This window comes from Beta vulgaris, chromosome 8, assembly GCF_026745355.1.
Source record: "Beta vulgaris subsp. vulgaris cultivar EL10 chromosome 8, EL10.2, whole genome shotgun sequence".
Lineage (NCBI taxonomy): Eukaryota > Viridiplantae > Streptophyta > Magnoliopsida > Caryophyllales > Amaranthaceae > Beta > Beta vulgaris.
This window is the reverse complement of record NC_079209.1, coordinates 56,375,926-56,386,969: the sequence shown is the minus strand read 5'-3', so window position 1 is coordinate 56,386,969 and position 11,044 is coordinate 56,375,926. Positions and strand designations below refer to the sequence as shown.

The 11,044-nt window shown below is 35.9% G+C and overlaps 2 protein-coding genes across 2 annotated transcripts in view; one reads left to right on the top strand and one right to left on the bottom strand.

Moving 5' to 3' along the window:
- Positions 1-1,671: 1,671 nt before the first annotated feature.
- Positions 1,672-4,778, bottom strand: LOC104902047 (2-alkenal reductase (NADP(+)-dependent)). Its single transcript, XM_010689708.4, has 5 exons — positions 4,350-4,778; positions 3,614-3,791; positions 3,023-3,189; positions 2,675-2,757; positions 1,672-2,372 (listed from the first exon to the last, which is right to left on the bottom strand). Exons 1-5 carry the CDS (start codon positions 4,593-4,595, stop codon positions 1,985-1,987), a joined length of 1,062 nt encoding a protein of 353 aa, XP_010688010.2. The 5' UTR covers positions 4,596-4,778; the 3' UTR covers positions 1,672-1,984.
- A 3,469-nt stretch (positions 4,779-8,247) lies between these two features.
- Positions 8,248-11,044, top strand: part of LOC104902044 (nuclear pore complex protein NUP205) — a 35,810-nt gene continuing 33,013 nt past the window's right edge. The window contains exons 1-6 of the mRNA XM_010689705.4: positions 8,248-8,631; positions 8,750-8,845; positions 9,591-9,665; positions 9,779-9,883; positions 9,973-10,083; positions 10,833-10,992. Coding sequence (XP_010688007.2) covers positions 8,491-8,631; positions 8,750-8,845; positions 9,591-9,665; positions 9,779-9,883; positions 9,973-10,083; positions 10,833-10,992 — 688 coding nt within the window. The 5' untranslated portion in view covers positions 8,248-8,490. The remainder of the gene's footprint in view (positions 8,632-8,749; positions 8,846-9,590; positions 9,666-9,778; positions 9,884-9,972; positions 10,084-10,832; positions 10,993-11,044) is intronic.

The following is an 11,044-nucleotide window of genomic DNA, read 5'->3' as shown; positions in this document are numbered from 1 at the left end:
AAGTCCAACTGAAACAAAACAAAGTCCAACTGAAAGAAACACAAAGTCCAACTGAAAGAAACACAAAGTCCAACTGAAAGAAAACAAAGTCCAACTGAAAGAAAACAATAACGAACTGAAAGAAAATAATAACCAACTGAAACAAAAAAAACCAACTCAAAATACCTGGAATCATCTTCTCTTCCCCTCTTAACTACAGTACAAATAAGAAGAAATTGTGCTAGAACAAGTTTCTACAGCATATAAGAAGAAAAAATTCCTCGAACAATATTTCCATTTCTCATTCTCTGAATAGTTTTATGATTTTGATGAATGGAATGGCCTTTCTTCATCCTTTCTTCTTCCGTCTATAACGGTATTCCCCTCACATCCAACGACTCATTTTTCACCCTTTCAATTTTCACTCTTCATCTCCCACTTTTCCAGATCTAACGGTTTATTTTCTCACCAATCAATACTTTCTTCTCTTTTTTTTGAAATGAAAACGACACACTCAAATCACACGTAACCGACACATACTCAACCAGTTAATGAATGTTACCTGAAAACTGAAAACTAACCAACCAAATAAGTATATCTGTTAATGTAATAGTTTTATGATTTTGATGAATGGAATGAAATAAACCTATCAAAAAAAAAAGTTTCTACCGCATATTTCTCCTTTAAATGAGGATTTGTTGAAGATGGTGGAGTAAGGGGAAGTCAAAGGGAGGTTCAGGAATGAGGAGAGAGAATGGATATGCATACTACCTACGGGTGGGTGTGTGAATATGGAGGAGAGTGAGAGCCCGTCTGACAGAAAGTATTGGGTCAGACATTCTGACCCAATACTTTCACTAAATTTAAAGTTAAAGGTAGTTTTGGACAAAAAAATCCTAATGAAAACTTATGAATTTTTGATTTTTTTTTTGTGAATCAAATTTTTTGTCATATTAATGTTACAATAATTGTAACGTTAATATTATTTGGACCATTAAACAAGCAACAAGTGTAGCAAAATTATAGGACCACAGGCCACAGTAGCAACTGACGCACGTTGGAAGATGGCAGTACCTATACCTTTTGCTCATTTTTATTGTGAAACGCTGCACTTTAAGGGGTCGTTTGGTTCAAAATAAGGAATGGAAAGAGAATGGAATGGGATGAAAGGATGGAATGGAAATGGAATATGTTACTTTAGACACTTGTTTGTTTTGATGTAGGAATTGAATCATTGGCCTAATGACTCCCTTACTTTTTGTTTCCTATGGTGTGAGGAGGGTTTCAAGATGGGGGAATCAAAATTGGGCTAGTAAGGGAGTGAAAAAAATGGATAACCCAACCAAACATAAAATAAGGGAGTGTGTTACCTCAATCCGTTTCCAAGCCTAAAATATTTCCAACCAAACGGACCCTAAATGGAGTGAAGTTCTTTTTGAATTGATTTCCTATCAAAGTGGTGCCTCTTGAAATGATTATCAACTTTATAAAAAAACGCGTGGTAGAACTTGAACATGATCATGAACCGTTCGCAAATGCGAAAGTTCATCCTTTTGTTCATCCATAAGACCATAAGACAACATCGAACTTTTTTTTTTATGATTAGGAGAAATAATTAATTTAAAGACCAATCTTTGTCAGGCTAGGTACAAAGGCTAAACAGTCCATAAGACAACAGATTTAAAAGTTCACTGCCACTCCAAGAGAAATCTTCACCATATATATTATTGGAATGATGATTTGAACTCTACACAATTACACAAACCTTAAAATTGGAAATGATACTCACACTGAGAAAACTTGCTCGCAAACAATATATAAAGGTTCTTCATTTGTGTTTGACACCCTATAAACATACTAAAGTAGTATAGGAAAAACCAGAAAAGAAATTCACTTCTAAAAAGGAACGAGAAGGGCGTGGGAGACTATTAGGAGCTTGGAAACTGCACTCTGCATAACATATTCATGTGATTTGTGAATTACAATAACAAAGTCATTTAACTACTTAATCCTCTGCAATTTGAACACTGGTCTTGCCAATGTTACGCCCACAAAAGAGACCCACAAAAGCTGAAGGTATACTCTCAAGTCCAAAAGAGATATCTTCAAGAACTTGCATTTGACCTGCACGAAGATAGCTAGTTGTTGTTGATACAAAATCGGCAAAATTCTGTTCATCTCTATAATCTGTAGCCAAGAATCCTTGGATGATGATTCGCTTATAAATGACGTTGATCATGTCAGGAGCAGCCCTTCTTCCTGTAAGATCAGTGTACTGAGATATCACCCCACATACAGCTACCCTACCAAAAGTATTCATGTTTGCAACTGCTGCTTCTAGCATTTCTCCTCCCACATTGTCAAAATATATGTCAATTCCTTCTGGAAAGTATCTGCATTTGGTTAATTTTGTTACAAACGCTCAAATTTCGCCATCATGATCGAAATAGTTGATTATTGTATATGGATCAATGGTTAGTTTTCTGTTACAATGCTCAAGTACTAGCTCATTAAGTACTAATGAAAACGTTAAATGTGCTACTTTCACTGTTCACGAGTTAAGAGGCCAATTTTACTGCATTCGTGCACTGCACGAATACACGATGTTGGCCTTGCCCTTTACTCCATAAAAATATTGTAATTATATGATTAAATTTTTTTAAACATAAGATATTGTTATGGTTTTAGGTGTGACCTTTTAAGAGCTAAATTGAAGTCGCTCTCTTCTTTGTAATTGAATGCATCATCAAACCCAAGCTTTTCCTTCAGTAAAGCAACCTGTAATAAAATCACAGTAAATAATGAATACAAGCTCCAATTCTTTCATATGATCACTAGCTACAAAAACTAAGCCCAAATATGCAAATGAGCAGGAACAAATAGTATTGGGTACTCATACAGTCATACATATAGAAGATATACACCAAACAGGCAAACACAATGGAACATGCTAAGTGCTAAGTGCTAAGTGCTAATTAACTTAAATCTTAAGAGTGAAGACCAAAATAAAGGAAACCTGCCCAAGTAATCTAAAGAGACCAACCTTTTCAGGGGTTCCTGCGCATCCAACGACATAGCAACCTAGTAACTTTGCGTATTGTCCTACTATATTTCCCACTGCTCCTGAAGCAGTTGATACAAACACCCTCTCCCCCTTCTTCGGCTTGCTCAAACTAATAAATCCAGCATATGCTGCCAGCCCACAAGCCCCTACCAAAAAATAGTTACTTATAGCTCGTTCTTTTAGATTAAGAGAAACTGAACTGAACTAAACTGAGAGAAACTAAACTACAGATAGTAACTGAACTAAATTGAACTGGAAAAAAGTCCAAAAGAACATAATCTTAGTTGCTATCAAATACTTCCCCTGTACCTAAAGATTGTTACATCTTTTCATGTAACCCAATACGCTTCTTTCATAAGACGAAGTCTCTTGCAAGGGGTGGGGGTAATTCGAGATCCTCCTTTGCAAAGGGTGAAACTCGATTCTAGATCTTTGTAATTGGAGGTAATGTTAATACCATTGGACTATTACTCAATTGCAATTGTGCAACATGTAGTACCTAAATATCATTATGAATAAAACGAAAACACGAAAAGAAATGAGATAATATTGGTTATAGTTGATATATACCAAGAATTCCAACATGGTATGACAAGGGAAATCCCATTGGATCTAATTTTTTCAATAACTTGACATCCTCCACCATCACATAATTTGCCCAACTCAACATCCCAGAAACTATGTCGTCCTTTTGAAATTCAGGATGCCTCGAAACCATGACTTTACCAATTCCTGCTCCATTAATTGGCTGCCATATTAACAAATGTTATAAATTATATTCTCGAAAGATAAATAAGTATTTAAGTTCATAAAACGTCAAAAAAGATTCAGAAAATAATTTAAGTTCGAGAAAATGATATAATTAATAATAGTTTTTTTTTAACAAGGTAAGTTAAAGACACTGGTAGGGAGAATTTGTGTGGACACGATCACAATAACTCTAAGATCGAAGGTGGTGCCAATGCTACTAGGATCTAGTTGTCTATACTATCCCTAGAGCTTATCATTTTGGCCCAGCTCGATTTTAGGTAGAATTTTTGGCCCGTGGTCGAGCCCAACCCGATATTTTTTCTTTGGACAGGCTTTGGGCAAGCCAAAAAAGACTTTTCAGTTCATTTTTGGACCAGTCCGATTTTGTCACGAAATACCGAGTTTTGGACACAAAATTTTGGCCCGGCCCGACCAGTGGGCAAATTTTTTTTTAGGTCCGACAAAGTCCATAATCACCTCTACTATCACCTATGCTCAATCAATAATAGAACATTGCCCTAAAGAGTAAAAGCTGTACAATGAGCAAGAAAAGTACCTTGCCAGGAACCAATTTATTAGCCTGGTAAATCGAATTTTGAGAAGGGCTATATTCCTTCATGCGGTTAAGCTGGTATGGATCAATGGAAACATGAAGACATTTGACGAGGACAAAGTTGGAGGAGTCTGCCTCAATAGAAGATATGCTAATATTTGCAGTAATGAGCTCAAAATCTTCCTCCTTTGGTGCTCCATCTATGTGATGTTTTATTGTCACGAATTTGTTGCTTATAATTTCTCCCATTTTTTTTAAGAATTTGTGTTATCTCACTTAGTATGTCAATGATGAAGTTGAGGTAGAGTTGATTGAGAAAGGATCACTTTGGTTCTTGTTGAGTGTAAATGAATAGCTATCTACTAACTAGTTGTTGATGAGCATACTGAGCCACTGACGTGTTTGGAAAAAAAAGGCTCAAGAGAGTGATAGAATTCTTTCTGGTGAGGTTTTGTTTCCCTTTGAGAATCATTGACCACTCGTCGAGCAACATGTGGCAATTATCTCTATTTTACATTTTATTTAACCAAAATTAATTGATTTTGTGTGATGTACAAACTACTAAGGGGGCCTTTGGTTGGGGGTGTTAAGAAAGGGTAAGGGAAATACCATTAATGAAACCCTTTTTTGTTGTTTGTTTCACCACTTTAATGAAACCCTTTACCTATTTTTCCTATTAGGTTACCCCCAAAGTCCTCTAAGTTGATTACCCCACCCCCCAACCCCAACAGCCCAACTCATTACCCTCCTCTCTCTCCCCTCTTCTACTGCTCAACTCACTTCAACAATCTCCCTGTGAGGCTGTGACCACCGGCCAACTTGTGACCACCGCGTCGACCGACCACCAGCCGACCTGTGGCCACCGCGCCGACCCCGCCGACCCCGACGACCCCGACGACCCCATAACCCGGCAACCAATGTATTGTTTTTCCCCCTCTTCTCCGGCGAGTTATGTTTTTTCTCCGGCGAAATTGTTTTCCCTGTATGATTTTTTCCGATTTATGCTCAAACCAATGCATGATTTTCTACCCCGACGACCAATGCTCAAAATTTTGATTTCTACCCCGATGACCCCGGTCGACCAATGCATGATTTTTTCCGGCGAATGCAATACAAAAAAATGTAGTAGTTAGTCTATAAACAAATGCAGTAGATGAAGATTACATATAAAGATGAAAATTTTTTCCCTATGGCCACCGTATAAACAAATGCAGTAGATTAAATTTTTGATTTCTATTTGTTTTTTTTGTGTGATTGTTCTGTACAGTAGATGAAGATTTATAAACAAATGTGATGTTTGTGATAAATCATGCTTTCTTTATAGTATTGTTAAAATAGTATTTTGAATTTTATATTGTAAAACAGGTTGAATGAGTACAATCACAGGTCAAAATAACTATAATCTAATAAACTGTTGATTCCCTTTCTTAAAAAACCAAACAATCACAAAGGGAATCAGGGAGTATACCATTCCCTTTCAGGGTTGGAACCAAACAGACAGACAAAATCAGGGTCATTCCTTTCCTTTCTCCTTGTAACCCTTTCTGGATTCCTTTCCCTTACCCCTGCGCGAACCAAACGCCCCCTAAGTGATTTAATAAGATTAAAACGATATATTATTTGAAATTGATATTTGTCACAAACATTGGTTGTAAGTCGAGGTTAAATAATCACTGAGAGTGTATCATTATAATGACTTTCCAATAAACTCCACACTATTATCTCTTCAAATTATTTTCAAAAACTATATCTAAAAACACAAAAAAAAAAAAAAACTCTGTAAACAACTCTCTATTTATTTTCGCACTATTTAATAATCCCCGTGTCAATTAATGAAACGCATTCATTCGTGTCATGTGTCACTAAATTGATTGGTTGGGACAATGAAAAATCATTTTCCATTTCTCTTAAATGTATCTCCTCCAAGACACACTTTTTTAAGTGTCTCCATAAATACATTCTAAAGACACACTCAAAAGCTCTATTATTGGGTAAGAAATAGTATTCCATTTTTTATTTTATTGAAGAGTTACTTGGATAATTCTCCCAAGAACCTCATTGTAAAAAAAATTGAGAGATCAAGAGTATACTTTTTCTTGACCATTTTTTTCATTTTATAATAAACCAACGAGTATTCAAAGAAATGTATGTCACCTATGATACAACATTGTGCAAGTCTATGATAAGGATGAGGACAAAAACTAACGACCTACCTATGATACCCTTATAAAGATAAAATCCAAATATCGTTAGGTTTTTTTCTCTCCTCTCCTCTCTATCTTCAACTTCTTCATCTCTTCTCCCACCATCATCTATTGATGACATTCTAAACCTCCAATTTGCTCTCTCTCCTCCCCATCTTCATTTGTGAATTTCCCCCATTTTTTATGATGGTTAAGTTGATTCTCCCTTCTCGTAATTTTCTCTCAAATTTAGTGATAGTTGTTGTTGAAGTTGCCATGGGAATTTATGGGTTTTACGTACCATTTTTTCACGAAATTGGTCATAGAATATTGGCATGGGTTATGTTTTCTTCTTCGATGTTGGGGAGTTGGTTTTCTAGGGTTTATGCTTGAATTGTGTTATGAGAACAACGAGGAATGAAGTTTAGGAAAGAGAGATAAAGAGGAAGAAGATAGAGAAAAGGGGTTTAAGAAGGGTCGAAAAGTGGTGAGACATTAAATTTACCATAAGTGATTGTGACATGAGCATGGAGAAAGACGAAGAAGATGAAGATGGGGAGGAAATAGAATGGCATGTAGGTGGAAGGTGAAAGAGAAAATTGAAGGTTTAACATGTCATCAACGGAGGATGTTAGGAGAAAAGATGAAGAAAATGAAGATGGAGACGAGGGAGAGTAGAAAAAACTTGACGACGTTAAATTTTCATCCTTAGTAAGGTATTTTGAGCACAAAGTTAAAGTTCAAGAGTATTTAAGGAATTCCTCAAATGTAAGGGGCAATTCGAGAATTACGTCAAACTTCTCAAATAAGACGGTGGTATATTTCATTACTGGGTCCTTAAATGAGAAGACTTGATTATATATCATATATACTGTGTTAAGACTCGAACTTATAACCTATCATTTGAAATACAAATACACTCACCAACTAATCTATAATATCATATTGGTAGCTACAGGGAACAAATGTTTTTAAAGACAAGATAATATTTCTCTTTTTAAAACAATTAAATTATGAATATTTACATTAGTACTCATTCATCTAATGCTAACAGTAGCGTATCCTATCTTTTAGTACTCTTATATTAAAAAACACTTAAGATTTTATAACGTTCCTAATGGACATCACTCTAATATTTAATCGTATCGGTTATATTTTTTTCACATTCACCTAAATTTCAAAAAAAAAACAAGATTGTATCACAGTCTTTGTAAACAATTATATATTCATATAGGTGTACTCTCTTGAAGCCAAGAGTTATATTGATTAAAATTCATAATATAAATTACTATGTAGGAAATACAAAGTAACTTAAAAATTACTTCACGAGCATAATGCAAAACCATCACTCTTGTTTTTCTTCTCTCAAGTGATTGATTTAATTTCAAATTCACATTGGTAAACATTTTGAAGCATTGCATCAGCCAACAACTAGTTGAGTGTGAAAAGATTAAGGTTACAAATTTACAAGAGTGGTTTTACACTCTTATTCCTTTAATTTCCTCCTTCATGGGTATCAATTAAAAGTAGGTTTCAAAATCAAACCTATCAATTAATGACACTTTATGTACTCCTAGTACTTAAAAATCCCGTTTTAATTATTTATCAGCCTATTAGGCTATTAATGACTCTGTAGCAATTTAACTATCACGCTTGTTGTTCCGCTATGAGCCTAAGAGGGAGTTCATTCCTAAGGCCACACCACACCACACCACACCACACCACACTCCACAACGAGGGCTTTGGCAGGGTTTTACAAAACAACGCTCCTCAGTCCTCACTCCTAGTTCTCCCTCCCACTCTCACTTCCGCTATAACTTTCGTCTTCTCCTCCGTTCTCCTTTTTTTTTTTTCATTTTTCCCGCCCCCAAAACAATTACTCTTCTTGTCCATTTCCACCTTCATCTCCACATCCAAAAACACAATTTTAGGGTTTTCCGCCATTACTCCAAGCTCCAAAAATGGTGTCCCCTAAACAACTCCTTTCGACAATTGAATCAACGCTATTAAGTTCTTCTCCTCCTTCACCTTCCGACCGTATTGAACTTATGCACGCAATTCGAAGCTCTCTTTCTTCTCTCCAAAACCTCCTCTCTTATCCTGTACTATTTCTCCGTCCTTTTGAATTTCATTCTCTCACTATTTTTTTGATAAATTTTGAAGTTTTTTCAGTGTAATTTGATTGATTTTGTGCCTCTTTTTTTTTTTTTTTTTTTGCAGTCGCCGAGACCAGCGGATCGGACGGAGGTGCAATCGAAAGAAGTCCGGTTGCCGAGCTTGCCACCGATATCGTTGGACGATCAGGATGTCCAACTTGTAAGTTTGTGCATTGTTTTTTTTGCTGAATTTTACTATTTGTTTCTTTTTTGTAGCTTGGATTCTCTCTATTGGTGTTAAATTGGTCGCTTGAAGTTAGTAAGATGGATATAAATAAGTAGTAGACTAATGATTAATGGACTCGTTTGTTGGATTATGCTTTTTTTGAATTTTGTCATTTGAGCTATGTTTAGCCCTTGTTCTCTTACATATTCTGTTTTTCGGTGGTTCATCGTAGCCTTTATCCTTCAGCGAGCTTAATTTAATGGAGTACTTGTTTGGATTTGTGGAAATATATTGTCACCTTTCTAAAAAAAGTGGTGGTTTATGTTTACATATTCTAAGATGTTTCCTGCCTAGATTGAGTCACGAGGAGATCATGAGGGTGTGGGAGTAGCTTAACTGTTAGATACGTTCTTCTAGGAAAATCACCTTAATCATGAGGGATTCCGACAATGTGATTGTTATTTCGGGACAAAGGGAGTAATTTGTTCTTTTTCCCCAGAATTGGCTAGTGGATATATAGATGTATTGATATTGGTTGTTAGAAAATTACAATTATAGTGGGTGCTTGTTGATGGTATGGGAGTATCTGTCTTTGAATTGCCACCACATTGTGTTTACCATTAAGCTATAGAAATATAGTAGTAGTAAATGCTGAATTGCTTCAATTGTTTATGAGGTAACTCTTCATACTTGGTGTTCGACATATGCTCAAATGCTGTTGTCTTTGATGAATGGTTAGGCACTGAAACTGAGTGATGATCTTCACCTCAATGAAATTGACTCTGTTCGGTTGCTCGTTTCTGCTAACCAAGAGGTACAGATTTATCACTATCTCTTCTTGCTCCTTTTCTCTCGGTCCATAAGAATGTCTTACATTAGCAAATTAACACCAGGTGCTCTTTTTGGTTCTATTATGGTTTCTTTTAGTGCGGCCTGTTAGGACGAGAACCTTTGGAGATTTTACGTCTAGCAACTGGACTCTGGTATACGGAAAGAAGAGATCTAATCACAGCCTTATATACACTATTAAGGGTATTGCATTTTCGTCTACTTCATTCTTTGTAGCACACTATGATTGTTTTTCTTCATGTTCCGATCACTGTTTACTTTTGTTCTTGCAGGCTGTTGTGCTTGACCAGGATCTTGACGGGGATTTAGTGGCCGACATTCAAAAATACTTGGAGGATCTTATAAATGCTGGGCTTAGACAACGGTTGATAAAATTAATCAAGGTTAGCTATGTGATTGGTGCTCTTTTTCCATCAAACCTTTTTCTCTTTTTTAGAGTTTGATCATCTCTTATTGAACTTTGGAATTACTTTTTTTTTTCTGCTCATGGTTTTACTCTGACAACATTTAGAGATAGCGAAGTGCAAATATTGTTATGCATGAATGACTGTGTTGTAGAGTAAGGAAGCACCATCAAGATATCAATTTTTTTTTTTTTATGTAATTGTCCTTAATGCAAAACTAGATACGAGATTAATATGGTTATATATCTCCATCATACTCCTATGGGATCATTTGCACACAGTGATGCAAGTTTTCTGCTCTGCACAACTTCTACTTCTCTACTTCCCGTACAATTGCTATGCTCTTTCTAATTAGAAGTGAGATAAATTGATATAGTGGGAGTGGGAGTGAGACAACACTGATTTTCTTTTATGGCTGTAAATCTGTAATTTCTTATGAGGCTATGTTCTTATAGCTTGTTTAGTAAAAGTTATGATTGACTTTCTTTCATGATAGCATCATACTCCTATGAGAGGGGAGGAGAGTAACATGAACAGTAGCTCAGTATGACCCCTCTATAGATAAGGTCCAAGATAGTGTAGATATATGCATTACATCTCTTTATCTTTTATAATACAATAGGAAAAAAGAGAGAAGAAAAAATGAGAGTTGTTCGCCTTCACAAATTTACTTATAGCCAGTAGCCACATAATACAATAGTAACTATCTCTTGTGTTTTGGTATCTAGGAACTCAACTGGGAAGAACCAGCTGGTGCAGGGGGCCCAAATGCTGAGCGTTATATCATTGATGCTCGTGGTGCTGTTGTAGAGCGACGAGCAGTTGTTAGCCGGGAAAGACTTATCCTTTCTCATTGCCTTGTTCTGTCTGTTCTGGTTGTGCGGACAAGTAAGTGTCCGGATACTGTATAGTTGTTAATAACTTGTATATGTGTTTATAG

Excerpts from the sequence above, each read along its gene's own strand:
- LOC104902047 (XM_010689708.4), bottom strand. The coding sequence starts at position 4,595 with ATGGGAGAAATTATAAGCAACAAATTCGTGACAATAAAACATCACATA. Across the intron at positions 3,792-4,349 it reads ATAAATTGGTTCCTGGCAAG|CCAATTAATGGAGCAGGAAT; the intron begins GTACTTTTCTTG and ends TTAATATGGCAG. Across the intron at positions 2,758-3,022 it reads GCGCAGGAACCCCTGAAAAG|GTTGCTTTACTGAAGGAAAA; the intron begins GTTGGTCTCTTT and ends ATTTTATTACAG.